The sequence below is a fragment of the Passer montanus genome, unplaced genomic scaffold (assembly GCF_014805655.1).
Source record: "Passer montanus isolate IOZ18808 unplaced genomic scaffold, ASM1480565v1 scaffold101, whole genome shotgun sequence".
Classification (NCBI taxonomy): Eukaryota; Metazoa; Chordata; class Aves; order Passeriformes; family Passeridae; genus Passer; species Passer montanus.
In genome coordinates, this window is record NW_024356616.1 from 2,000,126 (window position 1) to 2,027,320 (window position 27,195).

Genomic DNA, 27,195 nt, shown 5'->3' on the forward strand with positions numbered 1-27,195 from the left:
TTGGGGAGAAGGAGAACACAATAGTTTGAGGCCTTTAGTTTTAGCTTTTGTACTTCTCATATTCTCTGTTGCCTGGTGTGTTACTCTGAAACTTCACGTTAGGTGTTGGTATGTTCTCTTCACAAAACAGTCCCCTCACAGCTGGAGAATCAAAGACAACCTTGCCCAAAAAGCACAAACAACAGCAAAGACAAAGGGGTGAGCCAGGAGGCTGAGACTTCATCACCTGGAGCTGTAACTGGACAACTGAACCCAAGGTGTAGATGAACCAAAACGTCTAAAAGTGGAAAATCTCATGACCAGGATCCATCTTGGGTTCAACCTGGGTGTAGCCAGGCCCTTGTGCTGCCCAAGGTGTGTCCTTTTAAGGCCTTGCAAGAAATACTTATTTTGTCCATTTTGTCGAGTCTCTGTTCCAGGTTCAGCCCTGGGTTTGCTCTTTAGGTGAGGAACACCTGAGCTCAAGGTGAAGGACAGGTCCCTGCTAGCTGAACTCCAGATCCATGGAGAAGCAGCTGTTTCTGATGGATAACCCAGTGGCAAAGCTCAGGAATGCCATTAGCCACCTCCAGGAAGGTTAAAAATATTGGGAAGGATGAATTTTCTGTTGCCCTGAAATTTCTGTAGCCATTCAGTCACAAGAAAGCACAGGCTGAGTCCAAATTTTGCATATTCCAGGAATGTGTCTGGGATGTTTTCCGCCCTGGGAGCCCAGAAATCTCCACCAGCTCTGTGTCCAGCAATCCCACAGAGACTATCCCTGCAGTTTCAGATGATAAATTGGGGCAATATGTTTCTTGTCAGAGGAGCATATCTGCTTTAGGATGGGACAGATCATCATTTAAAACGAAGCAAACAGTGCAAAATAAGAAATAAACGACTTTGCCTCTAATTAGGACTGGAGTTTGAAAGCATGCTGTTAACTGGGCAGATTATTTTTGTCCTTAATTACCTTCATTCTTCTGGAAAACACCAAACATATATTCTTGCTGTTTTAATAAACAAGGATTTTTAATAGCATTAACCATGATCCATCTGACTAATTTCCTATTTTTCTCCCCTTACATATTTATAGTTTTGACCTCTCAGTCCTGTGACTGCTTCATATTTGAGGTATGAGTTGGGTAAAGGAACATTTCCTTTTTATTTCTGTCATATCTTCTGTGTCTTCTCCTTGGAGATCCGCTCTACACTTCAAAGCTAACACAAGCAGGGGCCTGCCCCAATTTCTTCAGCTGCAATAAAACACAATCTTCTCCTTAGAGACAGAAATTAAATTTTATAGAAATGAAATTTTATAGACATGAAATCACTTTTCTGGGCAAAGGAGAATCACCTGGAGCTGCGCACAGGAGCCCTTGCCCTCCCTCACTGGCTCCTGGGGAATTTTCTGCCTGAGTGATGCTGTGCTCCCTTCTCCCCAGAGCAGCACAACCGAGAGGAGCTGTGCTCGTGGGAGAGGGTGGGAATCAGAATCCAGGGATCTTTGCAAGGAATCTCCATCCATCCAGCCAGCCAGCAGGGACCCTGCCATTTTATAGCTCTGCAGAGCCTATGCATTTCCCCCCCTTCTCTTCCACCAGTTTAGCCATGTGGTTTTAATCTATATTTTCTGTATTTTCTCCATCCAGCTTTTTGTTTCCAAAACTTCTGGTCAGCTGCAGTACAGAGAGCCAAACAGATTGCTGGGTTCTTCCAAGCTTACTTCCAGAAAACAGCTTTAAAGTTAAAAACTGCTGCTAGATGCTCAAATACCAACACCTCATTTATCTGCCAGCCACACCCCTGCATCTAAAATCGCTGTAGGATGAAAATGAGCGAGGTGGGGCAGATTCTGTGGGCAAATAACCCAGCCCAGCCCCTCAGGCCACCCTGGATGGCTGCACAGGGGAGGAAAAGGCTCAGACATGGAGGAGTGTGATGGAGGAGCAGCATCCCCGTGAAGGGAGACCATCCCAGTGAAGGGGAGACCACCCCAGCAAGGGGAGACCATCCCAGTGAAGGGGAGACCATCCCAGTGAAGGGAGACCACCCCAGCAAGGGGAGACCATCCCAGCAAGGGGAGACCATCCCAGTGAAGGGAGACCATCCCAGCAAGAGGAGACCATCCCAGTGAAGGGGAGACCATCCCAGCAAGGGGAGACCATCCCAGCAAGGGGAGACCATCCCAGTGAAGGGGAGACCATCCCAGCAAGGGGAGACCATCCCAGCAAGGGGAGACCACCCCAGTGAAGGGAGACCATCCCAGCAAGAGGAGACCATCCCAGCAAGGGGAGACCATCCCAGTGAAGGGAGACCATCCCAATGAAGAGAGACCATCCCCGTGAAGGGAGACCATCCCAGCAAGGGGAGACCATCCCAGTCAAGGGGAGACCATCCCAGCAAGGGGAGACCATCCCAGCAAGGGGAGACCATCCCAGTGAAGGGAGACCATCCCAGCACAGCCAAGCCTTCCAGCTATTACACTAATTCTTCCTTCACTGTACATCCAAACACTCGAAGCAGCTCCATTCCCAACGTGTCTCCTTAAGCCAGTTTTGGAGGTTTATTATCTCCTTGGCTTACATGAAAAGCTATTTGATTTATATCACCATTAAACCTGAGGCTCATGCTGGCCTCCTGCCCGGGACAGTTCCAGCCCTGGGCAGCTGAACAGCCTCCTGCACACGGTTCCTGCTGTGGATGTCTGCATTGGGCTTAGGAAAGAAGAGGGATGGGAGGACAAGCAGTGCCTGGGAGCAGCCAGGAGCTGGGATCTGCTGGGATCTGCTGGGATCTGCTGCCTGGCAGACCTGCTCAGCTCAGGAAAGGTGGGGTGACCCCGTTGGAGGTGTCTGTGTACTGGCTTCCTCCTTGCCATCCTTCTTGTTATGAGCACAGTGCTGGGGAGTTCAGCCCAGCAGAATTGTTCCTTTGTTTTCTGTTATTCAATGAACCTCCTACAACCTTTGGAGAGGTTCCTCCTGCCTCCCATGCTATTGTAACATCCTGCACAGGTATCCAGGGGAATTCTGCCTGTGCTGGTACATCAGGCACAGCAAAGAGTTATTATTGTTCTGATCTACTAAGCAACAATTGCCTCTACTGTAAACTGAGTGGTGAATTCCAGACTTCACCCCAGAATCCTTCTGGGACCAATAAACTTGGATGCATTTGGAAACAGCATTCCTTCATGGACGAGTGCCAAGGAGATACTGGGCTCCAGATAAACCTCCAGAGTGAGTCTGTTGACTGCAGTCCATTTACTCCAGGGATGAAGCTGGCTCAGTGTCTTTCCTGAAGAACTGCTGGATAGTAATGACTCCTATTCAATTAAAAAGCACGCCAAGAGGAATTTCAGGGTTTAGAAATGTGCTTGTCGCTCAGAAACAGATTTATACTTGGTAAGAGAAGAGTTTGTTGTGTTTTTTTTCCCTTTTTCCCCTGACACATCCCCAATTATCTCAGAGACGTCCCTGGGCTGGAATCCACGGCGATGTCTCCGGGTCTGCGGTTTGGTTATTCGAGGTTGGAGCTCTGGGCTGTTGTGCAAGGCAGTTCCTCTGCCCTCAATTCACTTCTGACAGCACTGCATTCCTCCCCGTGCCACTTCCAGCCCAGCCAGAGCTCTGCTGGGCTCCCTGTCCCCATCCCTGACAGGCTGGGCACTCCTCCATGGTTTATCTTTGATTTCACAGCATTTTGGGGTGAGCGTGCACAGGGAGGCATCCTGGCTGCTGACCCCCTGCCAAACACACTGCATGCCCTCCCAGAGAGGTGGAAGAGATTTCCTACAGCCTCTTGGAATGAAATCTTTCCAACAGCCACAGGGAAGTGTTTGACTACATTGGAAAAATATCAGTGAGATAGTCCCCACTTGCAGACCTTGCTAGGAGGGAACGTGGGAGGTAAAGGAGGAGAGTAAGGAAAAGCTTTTATCTGCAGCAAAGAGTTTAAGAGGAGAATTTAAATCTGGAAAATATTAAGCTTTTAAAGTTTCATGTGGACCAGAGATTCCCTCTCTCTGCTGCACCCACCTTGCTTATCTGGACTATTTTTCACACTCAGGGCTGTTACATGAGCACTGTCCTCACATGATTCCGCTGCAGCAGAGCCAGGTGCCCTCACAATCACAGCTCCACATCCCCTCCATGCCCTGCTGCTTTTATTTATGCCTTTTTCTCACCAGCTCCATCTTTCTGCTTCACAGAACCTTAAACCAGCAGCATCACTGAGAGCATTTTCCCTCTGTGCTCCAGATCCCAGTCTGCAGAGGGCACATCTCCTCTGACTTCCATGCAGATGTGCCAACAAAAAGCTGGCCCAGCTCCCTTGGGAGTGTGCCATCTAGTTTAGACAAATAACTCTGAGCAACCTACCACGCTGCTAATCCTCTGGCCAATTTTAGAACCTTTTTTTTTTTTAATTGTTCTGAAAGTCCAAATAAATATTTTTTCCATTCTGGTTTTCATCCTGGGACAGAGGTGCCAAACTAGTGTGAGGAGAAGCGTTTTATCCCCATTTTCAGCCAGGAACAGAAATAGACAACTGAGATTTTTCCTGCAAGATTTCCATCCCCGTTCTGGATAACACATCTCAGCACAGAGTGGCTGCTGCAGTGTGGGGCTGCAAAGCTCCCTGCCCTGCACTGCAGGTTTGCTACAACATGGTGCAAATTTACAACGTGGTGCAAATCCACACCAGGCATGGCAAGGAATTCATTTCTGCAAACTATTTCCATTTTGTGACCAAAACACAAGGCTGAAAGGCTCCTGAGAAGGTCTGGGTGTTGGCAACATGGGTCTAATCCATGGCTGGGCAGATGAAACAGGAGCCCAAAGCAGAGCCAGCAGTGGCAGAAACTCTGGGATCAGCCCTGTGGAAAACTCTGCCTCCTCCCCCTCATTTCTTCCTCAGATGCTGCTTGTGCTGGTGATTTGTGTCACTTACCACGGTGCAGCACAGGGGCCAGAACCACCAGAGCAGAGCCAAGGCCAGCAGGAGGAAGAGGATCAGCAAGGCAATGGCCAGGATGGTCCCATCGGACTGGAGAGAACACAGAGAGCACAGCCTGTGACACCTGTGACACCCCTGACACCTGTGACACCCCTGACACAGAGCTGTCCTCACACATCCTGCCCCAGATGTGTCCCCAAGGCCTCTCTCTATTTGCTGCCACATTATTATTATTATTATTATTATTATTATTATTATTATTATTATTATTATTACACCCATGTAATTGTCAGAGCAGGTGCAGCCCTCCCCTCTCCTCACACAGGGAAGGTGGCACCTGCCCTCCCCAGCACCTCCCTGCACAGGGGCTGGCACCTCTCCTTGCCCTCACAGGTTTGGCATCGTTCACATCACGCATTTTGTTCTGACCCCTGCACTTTCATCACTTAACTCAGGTTAAAATTCATGTAACATCCCCCAGAATATTGAGGTGAGGGCTTGAAGTAAAGATTTGAAGAGCTCACAACACAGTCATGGAATCGTGGAGTGGGTTGGGGTTGGAGGGACCTCAAAGCCCACCCAGTGCCATGGCAGGGACACCTGCCACTGTCCCAGGCTGCTCCAAACCCTGTCCAGCCTGGCCTTGGGATGGGGCAGCCACAATCCTGGCAAGGATTCACTGCAGTCTGAGCAATTTCCCTGCAGCTCTTCCCTGCTGCAGCCCAAACGTGCCAGATGTTGGTGTGAGAGCTGACTCCAAACTCAGAGATCTCCAGGGCCCGTGACCCAGGTCCTGCTGCTCCTCTCAGCTGTGCTGACTCAGAGCAGCTCTGCCAGGAGCTTTCCAAGAGCTCTGAGCATCCAGCACAAGGACACACAGGGAGTTTCCCCATCACTAACTCCACAAGGTCCCCTCCTCTCGGGCTGGGACACTTCTCCCAGGTCAAACCCATTTTCTGCAGTTCTCCAGTGCTGATCAGCACTGCAAATGCTGCCCAGCCCAGCTCAGCCCCGAATTTGCAGCACTCCTGGTGCTCAGCTTTAACCCACAGCAGATGTGCCAGCCTCCCTGAGCCGTGCCAGCCTCCCTGCTGCTCCCAGACCTGACCTAAACCTCTCTGAGATGTCCCTGCTGCAGGAGCCAGGCATCCAAATCCCACCCAACGTCAGGGCCACGGTGCCAGACTGGGGACAGGCCAGGGACAGGCTGACCTGGTGGGTGAGAAATGGGTGCCTGCTTGAATCCCTGCAGCCCAAGGGCCTGAGGACCTGCCACCATTCCAGGATGCAGAGTAATGGAAGAACAAGCAGGTCTGAGAGCGTTTTCCAAACCCTCTGCTGGTGCAGGAGGAATTTCTGGAGAACTTGGACCAAGACAACCTGATCTTTGCCCAAGAGCACAAACAACATGGACTGAGGAGAGAAAAACAAGCAGGATGGGACTTCATAATAACCTCAAGCTATAATTGGATAATTAACTCCAATATGCAAATGGAGCAGAACTTATAAAAGTGACAGACCTTGTGACAGGTCATGCATTTTGTGCCCATTTTGGTTCACCTTGGGTACAGTCCTGACTGGGCTCTTGTGCTGCCCAAGGTGAATTCTTTGAGGAAATCCTTTTAATAAATCCCTGCTTTATTCTGTAACTCTGCTCCAGCTCAGCCTTCCCCAGGCACAGATCTGGAGCCTGAGGTGTTCAGTGAAGGCTTGGCCACGTTGTGGCACACCCAAAATGTCACATTGCCACACGTTCAAACTCCCCTTTGAGGGGGGCACACGTCCTTCAGAGCCAGCCTGGCAGCCCTGCTGCTGCTGGGACACACACCTGGAGTCAAATCCCAGCACCCCCAGAAGCATTTCAGGAGCCACAACTTACACAGTGTGTGCTGGAGATGATGACAGAGCTGGAGATGAAGCTCAGCCCATCGTTCATGCTGACTTGAAGGGCTGCTTCCCTGGAAAAAAACAGAAACAAGTCAGGGCAGCTCATGCCCAGCCCTCTGTCTGATGCCCTGGGTGCTCAGAAATCCTCGTGTACAGATAATTCCCACTGCTCCCTGTGCTCCAGAGCACAGCTGGCACCGAGCACGAGAGGATGGCAGCTTGGAGAGGAAAGAGAAAACAGAAAACCAAAGAGAAAATCAGAACTCAGGGAGGAGACCCAGCCCCATCTCCCCGAGGCAGGGTGAATATTGGGCACAGAAACGTACATGCCAACTTCCCTGAGCACAGGTGCTGGGCACAGCAGGTAGGTGTCCTCCACCACGAAAGGCTTCTCATCTGGAGAGGGGAAAGATGGGGTTAGTGCCAAATCACTCACACAGGCCTCAAAAAGCAAGTTTAAACCAGGGTTTTCCTTGCCATTGGTGCCTAAATGGGATGGGGGATGAGGAGATGCCTCGTGTGTGAGCCACAGCAGGGCTGAAGGTGTGGAGCTCTCTGGAAGGTCAGAGGACAGGGCCACTCTGGCAGGGGGACAGGGACACTCTGGGCAGGGGGACAGGGACACTCTGGGCAGGGGGACAGGTGCAGTTGCAACAGAGATATCCAGGTTAGCATATAGGTTCATTAGGATGTCTGTACATTACAGAATTTAGGATATCTGTACAGTAGGATATCTGTACATTAGAATACCTGTACAATACAGAATTTAGGATATCTGTACATTAGGATGTCTGTACATTACAGAATTTAGGATATCTGTGCATTAGGATAACTGTACATTAGGATGTCTGTACATTACAGAATTTAGGATATCTGTACATTAGGATACCTGTACATTAGGATATCTGTACATTACAGAAGTTAGGATATCTGTACATTATGGAAAATTTAGCATTTTAAGGCAGAAGCATCTGAACTTCAGCTACACCTTCCAGCCTGAATTACAGATTTCAAAAGTGATGAGAGAAGCTCCCAGGAGGCCTGAGGAGCAGGAGCACCGAGTGCTTTCCTCCTCTGCAGACTGGGGTCAGGCTCTGCCCCACCACACACTGGGGCACCCCAGGAGCTGCCCAGCCCCTCTTCCAGCTGTCTGCCTGTGCTGTGCTGGCACGTCTGCTCCCTCTGGGCTGTCCTCACCCTGATTTATGAGCATATCATGAACCCCCATGAATTTATCACGTTGTCTCAGTGCACACATGCCAAGAAAATGAAGATCAGTGTCTTGTTTTCTCTTGGCTGAGGAGAGGAGGCCAAATCCTGCTCCGTGCCAGCATCCACAAAACAAAAGCTGCTTCATCCTGCAAGGCCTTTTACTCAGCTCTCCTCAGGTTTTTGTTTCTCTTTCTCTCCCTGCCCACTGCCATCAGTCCAAGCCTCTCTAGAAGGTTTATCAGCTCTGGGTGAGCTCCAGGCTGGCCAGATCAGTTTTGTTTGGAGAATGTTTTGTGTTTCACCACAAAAACGAGCTGTGCTCTGAACAAAGGAGCATCCATTTGGTTTGCATAACTCTGGCCCAGCTGACTCCTGCCTGAAAACTCACCCAGGGAAAGCAAACAAAACAACACTTCCCATCTCCTGCTCTGCTGCAGGACAGATTGCTGCATCCCAGGGAGGGGTTTGCTGGATAAACCCCCCCAGATGACCCAGACTGGCCATTCCTGGGGCCTGAGCAGTGTGCAGGAACACAGGAGGGTCAATCCTCCCACTAAAACACATCTGGGCCCTGTGGGTGCCCTTCCAAGCAGGTACCTGACACTGCTCAGGCTCCTGCAATTCTATCCCCAGTGTTCCTGCACCTGAGCAGCTCAGTGCAGCCTGGAAAACCCATCATTCCCAGCAAGAGGGAATCATTTCTTGTGCCATTAGCAGGGTGGAACCTTCTGGCAAGCAAGGACTTGGAATATTTCCTAAGCATAATAATAAAAAAGGTCCCAATGTATGCAGGATGCTTTAAGAGCAAGCCTCAAAAAAACCCCTCAAAAAATAACAAAAAACAAACAAAAGGGAAGGAAAGGGAAGGGAAGGGAAGGGAAGGGAAGGAAAGGAAAGGAAAGGAAAGGAAAGGAATGGAAAGGAAAGGAAAGGAAAGGAAAGGAATGGAAAGGAAAGGAAAGGAAAGGAAAGGAATGGAAAGGAAAGGAAAGGAAAGGAAAGGAATGGAAAGGAAAGGAAAGGAAAGGAAAGGAAGTTAGAAAATTAAAGGATTCAGTGGAGGGTTACAGTGGTCTGATCAGGCAGGGAAATCAGAGGGTGGAACTGCAAACAAAATATTCCTGTGCTGAGAGTGGCAGGGCTGCAGGAGAGCACAGAGGGTATCACAGGCAAAGCTGTGCTGCCAGCAGAAAGGGAAGATGGGGAAAAGGAAAGATCTGCCAGGCTTTAAATCAGGAGCCAATCCTTAGGAGACGTTGGCTGGGGATGCACCCCCACACTCCCCAGGGCTGGATGCTGCCCTGAAGCCTGGACAGAGCACAGCCTGGCCTCTCTGTGCCAAGGACGGGCTTGGGGCAGCACCCAGGGAGTGCAGCAGCTCCAGCCCAGCCCTGCTGTGCTTCCATCCCAGCACAGAGCCCAGCCTCTCTGCCCAGGGCTGGCTGGGCTGGCTCCTGCAGGTGTGGGCACACTCAGACATTTCAGCACACACAGCAGCCTAAATCCTGCACTGGAGAATCACTTTTAACCCTGTGCAGGCTGAACCCAACCCTGCAGCTCCTGCTGCTGGCAGGGACAGCCTGCTGCTGAACATGCAGCTCTGCTCAGCCAAATATCCCTCATGCTTTCTACAGATGTTCCCCCTTTTTTTTTTATCCCACAGCTCTGAACATTATGAGTCGCTGCTCTCTTCACCTGCCCCTTTTCCCTGCCAATAATCCCAGTAAAACCCCATTAGCTCATGCCTTTAACCTCAGCACATCCTAGCCCGGCTCACTGCATCTCATCTGGGATAATTTAAGGTTTCAGGAACTGTTGGCTTAGTGTTATCTTTAAAAATACCTCCCTCCCTGATGCAATCAGAGGCACAGAGGTTTGAGGCAAACAAAGACAGCTGAGCTTTCCAACCTCCATGAGGTTTCCATAAAATCCTGCTTCAGTTCTCTCAGGGAGAGGGTTTGAGTTGTGTCACCTCAGATGAGCCAAAACACCTCCCCAGTTCTCTGCCCCACCTACCAAGAAACTACCAAATGAAAGGAAAAATTATCTATCACAACTGTTCCTGAGATGCACTGCTGTAAGAGCAAGGAGAAATTCTTTACAGTATCCACTTCTACATTTATTTCTATTTTATTTCCAGCCTTGCCTCAGCAAACTCCCCCTGCTCCAAGGAACAAGTTACCCAGGTGCTCAAAACACACTGAGCCTTGAGACCTGCACTTTCCAGAGCTAATAAATGCATTTATTTTACACTGAGCAGGGCCAGGACTGCCTGAAGCATTTTCTGAACAAATCCCAGGTTGGGGATCCCCAAAGCAATCAGGCATTTTCTGAACAAATCCCAGGTTGGGGATCCCCTGCTCAGCAGAGCTGCAGGAGCAGGGCACAGAGCACCCCAAAACACAGCTGGGGAGAGAACCAAACTGTGAGCACCTGAGGCAGGCACTGGGGGATGCTCTGAGCACCCCAAAACACAGCTGGGGACAGAACCAAACCTGATCCCCTGTTCTCAGGCCAGCCAGGGATGCTCTGAGCACCCCAAAACACAGCTGGGGACAGAACCAAACCTGATCCCCTGTTCTCAGGCCAGCCAGGGATGCTCTGAGCACCCCAAAACACAGCTGGGGAGAGAAACAAACCTGATCCCCTGTTCTCAGCCCAGCCAGGGATGCTCTGAGCACCCCAGATTTCAGATAATGAGAGAACCACACCTGATCCCCTGCTCACAGCTCTGAGGATGCTCTGAGCACCCCACGTTTCAGATGAGAAGAGAACCACACTTGGTCCCTGCTCCCAGCCCAGCCAGGGATGCTCTGAGCACCCCAAATTTCAGATAATGAGAGAACCACACCTGGTCCCTGCTCCCAGCCCAGCCAGGGATGCTCTGAGCCATCTCCCTTTCACACAAGAATCCCTCCTGCCTCCTGCACATCCAAATCTCATCCCACAGCCTCTGCCCTCCCAGCCAAGGAGTTTGAGGGTCCACAGGACGGGGGGAAGGCAGGAGGGCAGCAGAGGGAAGGCAGGAGCTCCTTACTGAGGGTGAGGGTGTCGTTGATCCTGAAGCTGCACAGCACCCGGTCCACGTTGCGGGCGTGGCGAAAGCCATTCCCCCTCACCACCACCTGGAAGGACTCTGCCAAAACAGCAGCGGGTTATTTGGGATGCACAGCAGCCAGGCAAGGGGCATTGTGGGGTTTACAGCTGATCAAATTGGCTGTTTCACCATTTAAAACCTGCTGGGAATGGGATTCTGTTCTCTCGCTGCCTGAGAGGAGTGAGGGGTTTGTCTGTAAAACAAATAAAGTTTGGTGATAAAACCAGCACTGAGAGATGAGAGGAGCAATGGGAAGGGTTCCACTGACTGTGAATGGAAAAAGAGGTTTGCTTTTACAAAAAGATAAATGAAATTGGGCATTAAAGGTGAAAGAAACAATGAAGGAAAACCCCCAAATTCCGTAAGAACGAAAAATTAAAAGGGAGGGCTGTACATTAGAGGGAAATCTCTGGTATCAGGTGTTCTGGGAAATCTGAACCTCTCAAGTACCTCAGAAATGGGGAAAAAGAGAAGGGAAATTGGGATAAAAAGGAGGCTGAGTCCTCCAAAAATCCGAGACACCCCAGGGGGATGCCCCATGGCCTCTCCCTTTATTGGAATAAAGTTACAGGACTCCTCTGTCTCCTTTTTGGACATAAATCTCTGGTGTTTGTGGATTCATTTTCCTGACATGCCCAATTTCAGCTTGGATTTCTGGCAGCAGGGAAGAATTGAGCACAGACACACTTGGCTGCAGTGGGAGCACAAAGCTTCCAGGACACTGAGCCCTTTTCAATGGCAGCAAATTTGGGTGAAGAAAGGCAAAAAAACCTTCTAGTGAGAGATAATTTGGAGAAGTTTAAGTGCTCCTTTCCCAGGGGGCTGCAAAGGAAGCAGAACTCTGGGAGAGGCACTGGGCTCATCCCCACTGCAGCCTGCCTGGGGAATGGGACCTGAACACAAAACTGGAATAACCCTAGAGCATCAGGGACAGGATTTAAAACCCCCAGGATTTAAATCTGCATTTAAAACCCCCAGGAGCACCAAGGAAGCTCCTTTTTGGGCAGGCTCAGCTCTCTGCCCTTGCATTTCACAGCCCCCATCTCCCCTCAGCTCCCCCGGGGCCTGCACAGTGCATTTGTCAGGAAAAGCAGATTTCTGGAATCTGGGCTCCCTTCCAGGCCCCACTGGTTTGCAGCCAAGCTGAAAACCATCCCAGCACATGCAGGGAAGCTGCTCCAGGCCCTTGGTGTGCTGGGGACAGCTTTTGGGAAGGGCACAAGAGCTCTGGGCTGCTGAACATCCAAGGGGAATCACAGAATCCTCAGGCTCTGGGGGGTTCAAGCAAAAAGAACAAAAATCAGAGATATCAGCAGCACCTCTTGGGGCTGGAATATCAGCCCAGTGCCCCTGCATGGCCAAACCCCCCAGAATTGTCATTTCAGAGGGATGGCTGTGCTGAAATCCACCTTGGACAGGCCAGCAGTGCAAGAGTGGCCTCGGGTGACACAGAGCCCTCCTTGCAAACAAGAAAATAAAAGGAAAAAGCTGCCAGCATCCTTCAGGGACCTGCACAGCAACGTGAAAAGCAGAGGTGTCTCAGCTGTGCCTGCAAACACGGATTTGAAGGACAATAATTCACATTATTTGTGTGGCCAGTGGCACTTCCATCAGTCCCAAAGGGATTTAACTCCCTGCAGGCCAAGGGCAAGGACTGTGTGCCCAGACTTGGAGGTTCTGAAGTGAGGATCTAAAAAACTGATGGGTTTTCCAAGGATTGCTCCTCTTGTGAAGCCCTGGCCAAATTCTGATGCAAAGAGCTTTTATAAACCCTCTGCATTTCCTCTCTGGGCACAGCTCTTCTACCCCTGTCCTCCACTCAGGCACAAGGAGTGGCAGTGATAAGATCAAAGCCCTCAGAAAGTGTTAAAGATGGTTATAAATGATGATTTCAAGCCATCTGTGTTCTAGAAGCATCCTTGTTTATCACTTGAGTAAGTATGTAAATATCTTTTCAAGTGCATCTACTTCAAGCATCCACAGCCAAGTAAGGCAGAGTGGTTTGACAGGAGAACATTTCTGCAAAACTTTGGAATTTTCTGTAAGAAAATCCCACTTGACATCACTTGGCAGAAGTGGGGCAGTGCAAACTGAGGTGAAAAAGAAATTCACCCCAAAACAAAAGTGAAATATTTAGCCTCTGGTAATTAATGAATCAGCAACCAGGGGTGGACTGAAAATTGTATTTTAGGCCACAGGGAGAACATGGCCTTGCTCACACTTACCCCCTGCACAGATGCTGGAGGGCTCTGCTGCCAGGATCTCTATGCAGGATTTCTTCAAAATCTGCAAGAGACAAAACGTGAAATCCCTCAGCCTTGTTTCCACTGAGACGCAGCCATGGAAATAAACCTTTAACCCACCAGAGCAGCCTGCACTGGGGGCACAACTGCAGCTCCTGACTTCCCACTCTAAACCCCCCCAGGCAGCTGGCACTGCCCTCCTTGAGCTGTGCCAAGGGGAGGGGAATCAAGGTGAGGGTGCCAAGGTGAGGGGTGCCAGGCTGTCCCCTGTCCCAGGGCTTTGTGGCCTGGATTCTGCAATAATTCTGAAATTATTTATGATTATCTGCAGCTCCCCAAGCACTCACAGGGCTGTGGAGACCATCAGTGCCCTCTCTGGATTCTGCAATAATTCTGAAATGATTTCTCATTATCTGCAGCCCCCAGGCACTCACAGGGCTGCATCAGTGCCCTCCCTGGGTTCTGCAATAATTCTGAAATTATTTATTATTATCTGCAGCCCCCCAGGCACTCCCATGGCTGCATCAGTGCCCTCCCTGGGTTCTGCAATAATTCTGAAATGATTTCTCATTATCTGCAGCCCCCAGGCACTCACAGGGCTGCATCAGTGCCCTCCCTGGGTTCTGCAATAATTCTGAAATGATTTCTCATTATCTGCAGCCCCCAGGCACTCCCAGGGCTGTGGTGGCACCATCAGTGCCCTCCCTGGATTCTGCAATAATTCTGAAATGATTTCTCATTATCTGCAGCCCCCAGGCACTCCCAGGGCTGTGGAGACCATCAGTGCCCCCCCTGGGCAGCCCCACCTCCCTCTCCAGAGCAGCTCTGGGCCCAAAGCTCCACTCCAACATCTCCAGTTTAAGCTGAACTGTTCAGCTTTGCCCTAAATCATCCCAGAAATTCCCACAGAGCCCTCCAGCCCCACCCCAGGGGCTGGGATTTCTGTTTGAACCTGGTTTATGTGCGCTCACCCGAGGCTGCTCAGACCAAGCACAGACAATTCTCCTCCATTTAAGCCAGGCTTAACAGAGCAGAGTCTTTGGGAGGGCTGGCCCTGGCTTTAAGAACTTTTTGCAGCGATTTGCTTGGCTCGGGCTTGGCTCTCAGGGCAGGGGATTTATTATGTATTTATTATTTCATTATTATTATAAATAAATAATAAAGAAATAATAAATTATTTATTTATTATTTATGTAATAAATAATAAGCTCCTCCTGCCCAGCCAGAGCTGAGCCTGGGCAGAGCTGGGGGGGCTCAGCCCCAGCCCCAGCTCCAGGGGACACCCAGCAAAACTCAGCTCAGCTCCAAGAGGCAAGCAAATGTCAGCCAAGCATCCTCTGGTGACTCAAATCCAGCATGAAAACTATTTTCCCAACTTTAAATTGAAACATCTGTAAGGAATGAACAGCAACCAATACAATAAACCCTGTAAGGAAAAGAGAATTTGTTGTCGTTGTTGTTGTTTTCTCCACAGTCACAGCTCCCTGCCTCAAATTGCAAAAGCTACTCACAGAGCCAGGCTTTGCTTTTTAAAACATTTAAACAGAAGTTTGAAGCTTTAAAACGTTTAGACAGAAGTTTTACTCAGAAAGCAGAGCTGAAAGTACCAAGGGGCTGAAGGAGGCAGGATGCTCTGAGCTGGTGGCACCTGACAGGTGAGGAGAGAGAAGCTTTGCAGGAACAAGGTTTTACAGGAACTGTCAAGTGGAAAAAAAGAGAAAGTCAACAGCTGAGAACAGAACTGAGAAGAATTTAAAACAGAGGAATTTAAAATAGACAGAATAAGGAAAAACACAGAGAGTGTAGAATACAATCAGCACTTTTTTAATGAAGTAAATGGCAGGTGGCTCAGTTGGGTGATGCACATCTCCCAGCCCAGTCTAATCCCTTTACATGACTACAAAACCTGCCCTTAAACACTTCCACGGTGCCAATGGCAATATTTATTTTGATTTAGATAAAGTTCCCAATGTTCCAAGCACACGCCCTTACTTAAAGTGAACACCAGGCAGAAAAGGCAGAACCATTGCAAAAAAACCCCAAACCTTTATGTCTCCTCTCATTAAAAAAGACACCCAAAAAGGATTCAAAGCCTTCATGCCACCCCCTGACTCACTCCCCTGGAGGTCACTGGGCCCTTTTGGAGCCCAAGGCAAGGAGGGCAGTGAAATTCTGCAGCTGCTGGAAGCTCCCACTGGACATTCTGCACCCAGCCAGGTCCCTGCACCACTCTCCTCAACATCCTTCCCCCCAAATCTGGGAATTCCAGCCAGCAAACAGCATGCAGAAGTGTCCTAGAAGATTGTTAGCTAATTAGTGTCAGTGTTAATGACCTTCAGCGTGATGCCAGGTGCTCATTAGCAAGCTCTGTTCAATTACTGAGTGCCAAAGTCTGCTGCAAATAAAAAAACAGCCATTTATTTATGGAGTGTTTCCTGTCCAGCAACAGCCACACGAGCTAAGTAAAAGAAATAAGTAAAATAAATACCCTCAGGCCCTTCTCAAAGATGCATTTGGGGGAAGAAAGAAGCAGAGAGCTGATCATACACCATTAAAATTAACAAGGAGCACTGTGGGGTAAAACATGTCCTGTGTCCAGTGTGGGATCTGCACTTGCAGGAGTGCCTGGGATGAACTCCCCCTCATCCCTGTCCCCCCCAGGGGTCTCAGCCCTCCCCCTGCTCCACTGAGGTCTGGAGCTCAGGGTGGGCACACAAAGCCATCAGCACATTCCTCACAGTGCCCCAGGAAACCCTTGTGCAGCAGGAGAAGTCAGTGAATTTAGTGAATTTCTGTAACAGAATTCAGTGAATTTAGTGAATTTCTGTAATAGAATTCAGTGCATTCAGTACATTTGTGTAACAGGAGAATTCAGTGTATTCAGTACATTTCTGTAACAGAATTCAGTGTATTCAGTACATTTCTGTAACAGAATTCAGTGCATTCAGTACATTTGTGTAACAGGAGAATTTCAGTGAATTCCCAAGCTAAAACTTCCTGAGCTGCCACATCAATCCTGAGCTGAGGCAGGAGCTGGAAAACACTGAGAGCAGCTGAGCACCACTGCAAGAGGACCCAAAAGGAGCAGAGACAGAAACGAAACAGGAAAGGATGACCCAAAAGGAGCACAAAGAAGTTAAACCTCAAAGGATGAACCACCTGTGAATTCATACAAGCCAGTCCCAGACTGCTTCACTTCTCACCCATCAGCACTGCAGCTCCCAGACCCCTGGCCTGAGATGAGCTCCAGGCTGGTGCCATGGTTTAACACACAGCAAAAATCAGGATTTTCCTGTCCCAGGAGCTGCTCCTCAGCCAGCTCCTGTCACAGCTCAAAGCAAGGTGAAGACAGGATCCCACCCTGACTCTCACGTTCCTTGCCTCCAGCACTCCTACCAAAGCCAGGAGATTAGGTTGAATTTCAGGTTTTCTTCTAGGACTTGCTTCATTTGCTTTAAATTGACGGGTTGTGATCTTTTCCAGAAATTTTTCACAGCAAAGGAAAATTCAATAGAATAATTCAGTTCCTTCCATTGGTTTCCCAGCCTGCAGCAATCAGTCAGATCTGCTCCTGCTCCAGATTGTTCCCTCCTGACAAACTCAAACCACTCAATCATTAGCAGGGGGAAGCTGGAGTTTCAGCAGTGGCTTTTGCATGATGAGGAAGGAAAAAAAAAATTGGTTTGCTTAATAAAAAAGTCACATTAGAACTCATGGGAGGGAAAGGACCATACCCCACTGAACACCCACTGCAAGAATTGTGTTTTTAGACATGACCTCAGCGTGGGATTGGATTTTCCTCTCACTTTCCAGGGCTTGGAGGGGTCAGTCCCTGCTGGAACAGCAGGAGCAGATCTGCAGCTGCTCCCTCAGCCCCTCTGGCTCCCCAGCAAGGGAAGGGCAGGTGCTCAGGAACATTCCCAGCCCCACCACCCCAGGAGCTGGGGCCAGCCCTGAGCTCCAGCCCTCCCAGCTCCAGAGGGGCTGCCAAGCCCACCTGCACACACAGAGGGGCAGGAAAACCCCACCCAGACGGGGCAGGGGGGGAGAGCCAGGGCAGCTCACCCCAAATCCCTGCAGAGCCAGGTGTGCACAGCTCCTGAGCTGCTCCAGATCATCTCTGCAGCTCTCCTGTCACATCCCGTGCTGCAGCCTCTCTCCAGGGGCTCTGCATCCTTGCTGTGCCAGCTCCTGCACAGGAACTGGAGGAGTTTCCAGATCCCAGATCCCTTCCACCATTAACACTCCCTGTGACCACAGCTGCTCCAGCACAGGGGTGCCTTTGGCAAGGAGGAGAGAAGCAGGGAAGAGGGCCCTGATTTCCCAGCTAGAACAGGAATCTGCAGATTGTTTGTTATTCTCTGGAGTGATTCATGCCCTCTTGCCATTCCTTTCACACACAAAACCACTTCCCTTCTGCCAGGCTGCTGCAGGGACTCCTCTCCAGGGCTCAGGTCACAGATCCACCAGATCCTGCCCTTCCCTGTGACCCTCCTTGCCAGGCTGGGAAATCTTGCCCCCCTCAGCTGGAGCTTGCCTGGCTGCCTGGAGGCTGAAATGCTGCTCAGCACAACTGGAAGGGGAGGCAGAGCTGGGATTCATTAAAAGCAGCTGCAGAGGGAATGCAGGGCTGGGAAAGCAAACCGTTGCTTTGCTGTTGTTGTTGTGCTGCTTTCTGAAATGACAAGCAGCACCTGACTGTCCAAGAGAGCTCAGGCAGCAGATCCAGGCTCAGCCAGTGCCAGGAAAACCAATAAACCAGGATTGGCTTCCATGTCCATGTGAGAGCACTGGGGAAGCTGAGCCTGTGCTGAGGGAAGGGTTCTGCTGCAGTTGCATTGTCCAAATAGTGTGTGAGCACAGCAAACACAGAAATCTGAGCCCCCCAGGGCTGCCCCCTGCCCAGCTCCACGCTGGAGCTTTCCTCTGGGTTTTGTCACCCAAAATGAGAACACACAAATCCCCACAGAGGGATTGCCCATCCTCTGGAGCCAGGGGAAGCACCCAAATCAGCCCAGCCACTGGAGCTGCTCCCAACCCCTGCAGGAAATGCCAGCTGATGCCTTCAGCTTTAACTTTTGTATTTTCCAGCTTCTGTGCTGCTTTAGTGTGCAGTTCTGAGCTTCGTGTGAAGTGTTGTAAGCTCTCTGCACAGGGTAGGGAGACAAAACAATTCCTTCTCCAGCTGGGGATTAAGGACAACCACCCAAATCCCACCCAAGAGCACAAACAACATGGAATGAAGAGGGAAAAACAAGGATGGGACTTCATAATAACCTAAAGCTGTAATTGACAATTAGCTCCAATATGCAAATGGAGCAGAACTGATCAAAGTCACAGACCTCGTGACCTGTCGTGCATTTTGTGCCCATTTTGGTTCATCCTGGGCTCATTTTGTGCCCATTTTGGTTCATCCTGGGTTCATTTTGTGCCCATTTTGGTTCATCCTGGGTTCATTTTGTGCCCATTTTGGTTCATCCTGGGCTCATTTTGTGCCCATTTTGGTTCATCCTGGGTTCATTTTGTGCCCATTTTGGTTCATCCTGGGCTCATTTTGTGCCCATTTGTTGTAAGCTCTCTGCACAGGGTAGGGAGACAAAACAATTCCTTCTCCAGCTGGGGATTAAGGACAACCACCCAAATCCCACCCAAGAGCACAAACAACATGGAATGAAGAGGGAAAAACAAGGATGGGACTTCATAATAACCTAAAGCTGTAATTGACAATTAGCTCCAATATGCAAATGGAGCAGAACTGATCAAAGTCACAGACCTCGTGACCTGTCGTGCATTTTGTGCCCATTTTGGTTCATCCTGGGCTCATTTTGTGCCCATTTTGGTTCATCCTGGGCTCATTTTGTGCCCATTTTGGTTCATCCTGGGCTCATTTTGTGCCCATTTTGGTTCATCCTGGGCTCATTTTGTGCCCATTTTGGTTCATCCTGGGCTCATTTTGTGCCCATTTTGGTTCATCCTGGGCTCATTTTGTGCCCATTTTGGTTCATCCTGGGCTCATTTTGTGCCCATTTTGGTTCATCCTGGGCTCATTTTGTGCCCATTTTGGTTCATCCTGGGCTCATTTTGTGCCCATTTTGGTTCATCCTGGGTTCATTTTGTGCCCATTTTGGCTCACCTTGGGTGCAGCCCTGGCTGGGCTCTTGTGCTGCCCAGGTTGCATCCACTGAGGAGATCCTTTTCATAAATCCCTGCTTTATTCTGTAACCCTGCTCCAGCTCAGCCTTGCCAAGGCACCACAGGAACTGGGAACAGGGAAACCTGAGACCCTAAAGTTGATAAACTCCACCTCAAAGCAGCATTTTAGCCCAGACCAAGGCTGGTTCCCTTGGACTGAGGGATTCAGTGAATTATTTTCCAGCAGGTTCTGGTGAACACAGGAACACCAAACCTCAGGGTGACACCAAGAGTGGGGTGAAAATGCTGAAAATACTCACGGAGTCTATGATGCCCTGCAGGGCCTCAAAGCCATCGTTGACAGGGAAGACATGATCTCTGCTGTCAGCAATCCGGGCCAGCTGCCACAGGGGGAGGAAAAGGAACAGAAATGCAAAGGGTCAGATCAATTAGGCTGCAGGCAGCTAATTAAGACTTCTCCACTTGCAAATAAAACCCTCAAACACTCTCTCTGGATTGCCCCTGTACTGTGGTTTATTAAGCAGCAAAATGTTTGTCTTGTTAGCATGATTGGCTTTATAAAATTCCATATCAGGGATCAGAAAGGACTTGGAGACAAGACAGAGTGTGGCTTTCACTGTACCCCAGGGGATAATGACCTTTAGGGCAAGGGCTGAACCCAAAGAAGGCTGGACTCCATAATCATGGAGGTCTTTTCCAACCTGAACTCTTCCACAGTTCTTTGAAATGACATCACAGGCCTGATTCACCTCTCCTGCCAGGACAGAGAGTTGATGCTGGGCCTGTGTTCAGAGAGGAGTCGGGGACACAGCAGGGGATGTTTTCTGACAGGAGGCTGGAAGGTCCCAGAGGAGATTCAGAAACCTCTGTGATGAAGAGGAGGAGCCTTCCTGAGGAGGTGGTGAGCTCAGGACAGCCAGGACATCACCTGCCTGAGCTCAGGACATCACCTGCCTGCAGCTTCAGCTGGCAGCAGCACACCAAGGGTTAAGGCAGAGCTCCAAGGCCAGCCCAGCAGTAATGAGCTCTCCATGCCTCTGCTGGAGTGCTTCAAGGCCAGGGTTTGTTCCAGTAAATCTCCCCTGGCAGAGGTACCAGAGCCTCTCTGCAGCTTCCCGGAGGCAGCAGAGCAGCCAGAGATTCCTGCCCAAGGCCACGGGCTGCCCCTGGCACCCAGAGGAGCCAGGAGGGCAGGGAGGCAGCTCACTCTGCCTGGGCTGCTGGAGAAAAGCTGGATGTTCACAGCTCATCCCCCCCAGTCCTCATCCATGCTGGGATTTCAGACACAGCCGTGTAATTCCAGCTCATTTTTCACCACCTGAATGCTTTAAGGAGCAGCTGTCTGGGGTCTGCTGCTTCAGGCCTGGTCTCTGTGCCACTTTTATCCCCTCTTGGCTCTTCCTGTGACTTTGGGTCACACCAGTCTCTGGGTTTGATCCAAGGGAGATTGTTCTGAAGCCAGTGTGGCTTGACTCCTTTTCTAAAAGCTGAAAAACCTGGGAAAAGTCTTCCAGCCTCTGCTTGTGTGCAGTGGGGCTGTGCAGGTGTTTCACTCATTTAGAAAAAGGTCAGTTGTTACTGTGTGAAATAGAATTCATGGACACAGCAATATTCAAATGAGGAACTTAGAATTCAGACAAAACCCTGGGAAATATTTCTCACTAAGGAAACTGTTTGATTTTACAGCATGGCTTTCCCCTGAAAGAAAAGCTGCACTGAAGCTGAAGGGTTTTATGGCGATGCTTCAGTTTTATGGGGAAAAGCATCCCCACATCTTCCTGCCTCCAGCTCAGACAATTTGCTGCTCCCCCTGTGCCTTTGCCCTGGTTTTTTCTCTTCCAGCAGGAGCAGCTGGGAGAGGCAGAGGGGCAGATTCAGACAGAAATGACCAAACCCAACAGGACCCAACCACGCCGGGCGCTGCCTTCAGCCAGGAATAGGAGAGGAAACCCCTGGAGGAGCCCTGGGCAGGGGGCTCAGGGGGCTCAGGGGGTTCAGGGGGTGGGGCAGGCTTTGGGGCAGGCCTGGGCAGGCTCTCAGGGCTGGGGCTCTCACCTGGGTCTCGTTGAAGTCCTTCACCCCCACGCAGTACACGGTGGCCCCCAGGTCCCGCGAGCGGTTGGCCTGCACAGGACAGGAGGGACAGCACGGTCACCAGCGGGGTGGGAACCCCAAAATCACTGGGGTTTGGGAAAGCTGCAGAGGGCAGGCCTCACACACAGCAGGACTGCACTCAGAGCTAAGCAGGAGCCATAAAATCCGCCAGCAGAAAAATGATATGAGATGTAGAAAGTAAGGACAAATAGAACAATGGTCTGTGCATTAATGCTTGGCTAGAAAAACTCCCTAAGCTGCAGAAAAGTCTATCTAAGATATTAGCAAGTTCTAAGCTTAATAATGGAGCTCTGTGCATTGTGTTTTAATGCTCACAAGCAGGGATTGTATTCAAAATAAGCAAGCATTGCTTTAACCAAAGGTAGATGTGCTTGTAGTGGTTGGGTGGAGCCACTGTCAGCGTGCTTCTGCTTTGTGTGGTTGGCCAAAAACCTTTCAAAGTGAGTTGTAACACTGAGTTCTGTGTCTGCTGGCATCTTGCCATTGCCATAACCATGGAGTGAGGCTGATGCCGGAAAATAAAACAGCTCCAGAGGTGTTCCCCAGCAGTCCCACCCCAGCTGTGATCTGTGAATAAACCCTGGCCAGCAATGAGTGGTGCCCTGTGCGAGGCTTCCCCAGAGCTCCCGACCATAAATTCACCCTTTTTCTGTAGAATGAGCAACGGGGGAGCCTAGCAGAAGAGCACTTGAAAAGTTTTCCTCCCCGATTGTGTAAAATCAGGGTTTTATCTCCTGCAAGAATTGCTGTTGTTTAGTAAAGCGACTCCCAGGTATTTGGGGGATTTTTAAAACCTAATCAGTTCACCTTTCTAGCTCCTCCAGCATCCCAAGAGACCTCAGACAAGCTGAATCAATTTTATTTTCCTCAATTTTCTTTTCCCAAGAGATGTCAGACAGGCTGAATCAATTTTCTTTTCCCCATTTAGAGCACATCCCATATAACAGTGACCTAAAATGCTTTTGTGTGTTATTTCAGACAGGTGTGCCTGACACCCAGAGGTGAGAGAGGCTCCATTCCACTGCCCCAAAACTGCATCACACCAGTGCTCACACAGCATCCTGAAGGGAGAGCAGCCACAGGTTTGATTTTCCTGCTGCCTCACTGAAATTGCATTTGCTGTTGCTCCAAATGCCTGGGTATGAGTGCAGTAATTTAATTTTCTTTCAGCAGAACAAGAACACTTGACTGAAAACTCCTTCCCAGAAGAGATGCTGGTGAGTCAGACTGGGTGGGAAGACTGCAGCCCTGCAAGTCCAACAGCAAAGAGCTTTTTGAGCAGAAAAGCATCATCCCAGTTTTACTCTGGGAAGCTTCAGCCCAAACTCCTGGAGCAACTCAGAGCGAGTTCAGGATCTCCTGCCACAGCCCAGAACTCTTCCTCCCCAAACCAAAACAAATATAACACTGCTGACCTTTCAACTTGCTCACTCACCTCTAAAAACAAACTTGTTTTTCTTGTGGATTTTGTATTTCAGGAGGGAAATAAAAAGAGATGAAGTGTAAGGACAGGAGCTGGAGATTCAGAATGTTTGCTGGTTTTACTCTACAAACCCATTCCTCTTGTTGTTCTTGGATTTAATGCTGCACTTTGGACAGACTGAGAGGAAAAATCCTGTCCATAGCAAAGCCATGCAGAAATTGCCTCTGCCAAGTTTAGGTCATCCTGGTTTGACTGACAAGTGCCAATTCATCTCTGCAGGGAGGACATCCAAGGGAACATTCTGCAGCAAAGCTCTCCGTGCTCACCCCTCTGCTTAACACTTTGCACAGTCCACTAATTTAATGAGGATGTTGAGAATGTGCTCTTGGACCTCAGGGATATTTGTGGAAATGTCAGACTTGGTGATCTGAGGGATTTTTAATGTGACAGAAGCCACCAGCCCCTTTCTGCAGTCGTGACTTCGTGGGAGAGGGGAAAAAAATGAAAGTGAAAATATTCAGCATTTTCCCAGAGCAATCCAGTAAACACTGAAACTTTTCAGCTGTGAACAATTCCTCCTTCTGTGTTTATTTTTAACTGGAAGTTTTAACCCCTCTCCTTTCCCTGACCAGTCTCAGCTGTGGTGAGTCAGAGGCTGCTGCTGTCAGTGGTTATCCTTTGGATTCCTGTCTGCAGAGCACCAAAGTGGAGATTTCTCACTCAAAAAGGTTTTCCTCATCCTTTGCAGCAAGCCCAGACATTCCAGTCTCCCTGACTACCAAGTGCAAGTCACTTACCTCCCTCTCAGAGTAGAAAAATAGATCCTCGTGGAGCTCTCCATCTGTCAATGCGATGATGACACTGGCAGTTCTGTAACCTGAACACACAAACCTCCTTTAAACCACTTGAAACCACCTCAGGAAACATCCTGCCCGAGGGCACAGCCCTGGTGCTGCTTCAGGCCAGGGAATGAGACTGCAGCCACCAAAAACCCAGGGCAATCTGCTCCTGGTTTTATTCAGAAATCCAGAGGGGCTTTTTCAGCTTGTGACAAAAAGCCCAGTTGGGATTTAAACAAAGATGGTGGGGAAAGGGCCTAAAATCCTCAGGATTCCTGAGCAACATTTCAGGAACATCATTAAACCTTTGCAGCCTTCCCTTCGAACCAGAAAGTTTTTTTCACCAATTACAGGGAAGGAAAGGACATTTTTCTGCACTTAGTGCTGGTTTTAATAATTGCTGGTTAAAAAGTCTTTTACCTAACAGCTTGTCCATGTATTTTTGTTTCAGAAGGAAGAAGAAATGGCTGAGTCCTCCAGAAAAAGTAAGGTGCCAGTTTTGGTGAGGGTGGGCACCTGCAGCCAGCCTGGTTCCCCCTTTTGGCCTGAAATATTTTCATTCCAGCTCCTCAAAGTTCCACTTGCTCTTTTTCCCTTTCAGGAACACTTCCCTGACTAGCATCACATCCCTGCAGGAACAGAAGCCACCCCACCCTTCCCACAGCAAAGCTGCATTTGAGATCTGCTAAAAGTTTTCAGTCAAAAAGAAAGAGAAAAAACTCAAAAAATTAAATGGGTCAAGAAGGGCTCTCACCGTGAACATTCTCGTAGTAAATCTGTTCACTTGCCTGAAATCAGAGCAGAGGATTATCAGCAATAAATCAACAACAGGGCCTTGTGAACAGCAGTTTGTGCAGCAGAAAGGAAGGGACAGTGGCAGGGGGTGTCACATCTGCAGCTCACACACGAGCTCTGCTCTCTCATTCACAGAGCAGGGTTCACAGCATTCCTGCAAGGTCCCAGCAGCCAAACCAGCCCCAGAGCTGTCTCCCACTCTGACAACCCTGTCCACCTTCATCCCTGAGAAACATCCTAGGCCCAGTGCTAAATATTCCTCAAGCTCCAGCTCAATTATTCCAGCTGCAAATAAAGCAACAGCTCTGCTCGGTCAGCCGAGGCTCTGCTGTGTGTTCACATTTCAGTGCTGGGACAGCACTTCCAACAGCCCAAAAACCTCCCAGGTACCCACGTGGGACAGAGGAGGGAGGGAGTGCAGGAGCTCAGCTTTAGAGAAACTCCTGAGCTGGTGAAATATATAAAAAATGCCCAGAGGAGAAGGCAATAAGGTTGCAGTTACTTGGGCACCCCAGGTGTGAGCTGTGAGCTCAGCCCAGGTGGGGCTGAGAGCTTCCCACCCCTCCTGGACACAGAGCCACAGGAACTCAATGCCACTGCCTTCCCCTAAGCAGAAAAAAAAGCAGAAATAAAGAGAATTAGCAGAGTTTGCAGCTCCAGCACTGAGCCCTTGCACTCCCTGTCCTGGCTGCAGCAAAGGGACAGGGTCCCACTCACCCACCAGGGAATTTCCACCCGTCCCCAGTGCTGAGCAGCCCCTGAGGGGCAGAGACCCTGCCCAGCCCTGAGCCTGCCCCAGTTACCCTCTCAAATCCTTCGTGCATGTACGTGTCCCCTCCTGGCAGCACCTTCTGCAGCTCCTCCAGGCCCTGGCGGATCTGCTCCCTGCAAGGAAGGCAGGCACTGTCAGAGCCAGCAGAGAGCCACCAGGCTGTCCTGGCACTGTGACACCCAGCAGAGAGCCACCAGTGTGTCCTGGTAGTGTGACATCCAGGAGAGAGCCACCAGGGTGTCCTGGCACTGTCAGAGCCAGCAGAGAGCCACCAGGCTGTCCTGGTAGTGTGACATCCAGGAGAAAGCCACCAGGCTGTCCTGGCACTGTCAGAGCCAGCAGAGAGCCACCAGGCTGTCCTGGCACTGTGACACCCAGCAGAGAGCCACCAGGCTGTGGGGAGCAAAGACTGCTTTTGCCTGAATTATCCAACTTCCAAAAACCCTTTTTGTACCTGTGAGAGCCCAGACTAGTCAGACACTCTCACAAGGTTCCTCCTCTCAGGCCAAACCAAAGCTGGGTGTAAAATGGAGCATTCCCTGTGATCAAAACTATTTCTGAGAGGTTAATGCTGACTTTTTAAAGCATGCAGCCAAAGTCATTAAAGTTTGTCAGTCCAGACCCGTTAGAGGCACTGAGTTTTCCCAAAAGCAATGCCCAGCACCCTCAAATTCAGATGGACACCCCACAGAGGCAGGGAAGCTGTCCCAGGTGAGAGAGGCCAGCACAGCCTTTGTTTGCCCAGTAAAGCCCAGCTGGCTCTGGGAGCAATCCCACAGCAGCATCCTGCTGCCAGGCAGCATTTCTGGGACAGCTGGGTAAATCTGGAACACATTCCCACACGGGGAACGTTCCAGCCCCAGAGCCTGGGCAGAAAGGAGATCCCTGCAGTGGGGTTTGCTCCCAGGGTGGGACAGCAAGAGGCAGGGAACAGGTTTTGCTTTGGCACCAATGAAATAAACGTGGTTTATTCTTTTCATCCCTGCAGGAAGTGGCAGGAGATGCTCAGGCTGGCTGGGCTTGAGGGCATTTTCAAGGCTGGTGTGAGTGTGCACTGCTCTGTGGGAAGGCAGCCAAGCTTCCTCCCCATGGCAGCTGCTCTGGAATGTGATTTCAGACATGCAATATGTAAAACACATGCTGGCTTATACACTCCACACATGTGGGATGTATATTTTTGCTCCACGTGGCAATGAAGTTAACAGAGGAAGCGAGAGCGATTTAAGGACCTCGTCCAGCTCTCCTTGGAAGTCAGAATGAAATAATAAAATTAAAAAAGAAAAAAATCCATCCTGTGGATTTTCCTGAGATTAACTTGGGGGGCTGTAAGGGGGTGGCAGGGACACGCTTCACAAACAAGGCAACCTGGTATTGCCAAAAAATCCACCCCAAACTCTCTTTGGCTGTGACACACCTTCAGACCTTCGAGGAAATCACATTCCCCTCTAGCCAGGAGTGTGGGTGTCACCTCTGCCTTCCAAGCCTGCTTTTATGGGAAGGGAGTTTCACCCATCTGCAGGAGAAGCTGCCAGAGGATGCTCCACAGGCACAGAGTCTGCTTCTCTGGCAAAATCCTGAATCCCTGAAGGAAACCAGTGTGAGCTGAAACCCTGGCTGAAGGACTTTTAGGAGTTGAAATTAAGCAGGGAACCCCTGCCCTGAGAGGCCTCAGAGCATTCCAGCCGTGAGGATGGGCTCTACCAGTGCAGTTGGGAAGCTCAGAG

At 49.9% G+C, this 27,195-nt stretch overlaps 1 protein-coding gene across 1 annotated transcript in view; it reads right to left on the reverse strand.

Moving 5' to 3' along the window:
- The window catches only part of ANTXR1 (ANTXR cell adhesion molecule 1), a 58,492-nt gene that overhangs the window by 24,107 nt on the left and 7,190 nt on the right, over window positions 1-27,195 (reverse strand). The window contains exons 4-13 of the mRNA XM_039715710.1: window positions 25,503-25,584; window positions 24,659-24,692; window positions 23,863-23,942; window positions 21,583-21,651; window positions 19,827-19,907; window positions 13,357-13,417; window positions 11,072-11,170; window positions 7,149-7,218; window positions 6,815-6,893; window positions 4,930-5,025 (exon numbers count right to left, since the gene is read on the reverse strand). Of these exons, the coding sequence (XP_039571644.1) occupies window positions 4,930-5,025; window positions 6,815-6,893; window positions 7,149-7,218; window positions 11,072-11,170; window positions 13,357-13,417; window positions 19,827-19,907; window positions 21,583-21,651; window positions 23,863-23,942; window positions 24,659-24,692; window positions 25,503-25,584 (751 nt within the window). The remainder of the gene's footprint in view (window positions 1-4,929; window positions 5,026-6,814; window positions 6,894-7,148; window positions 7,219-11,071; window positions 11,171-13,356; window positions 13,418-19,826; window positions 19,908-21,582; window positions 21,652-23,862; window positions 23,943-24,658; window positions 24,693-25,502; window positions 25,585-27,195) is intronic.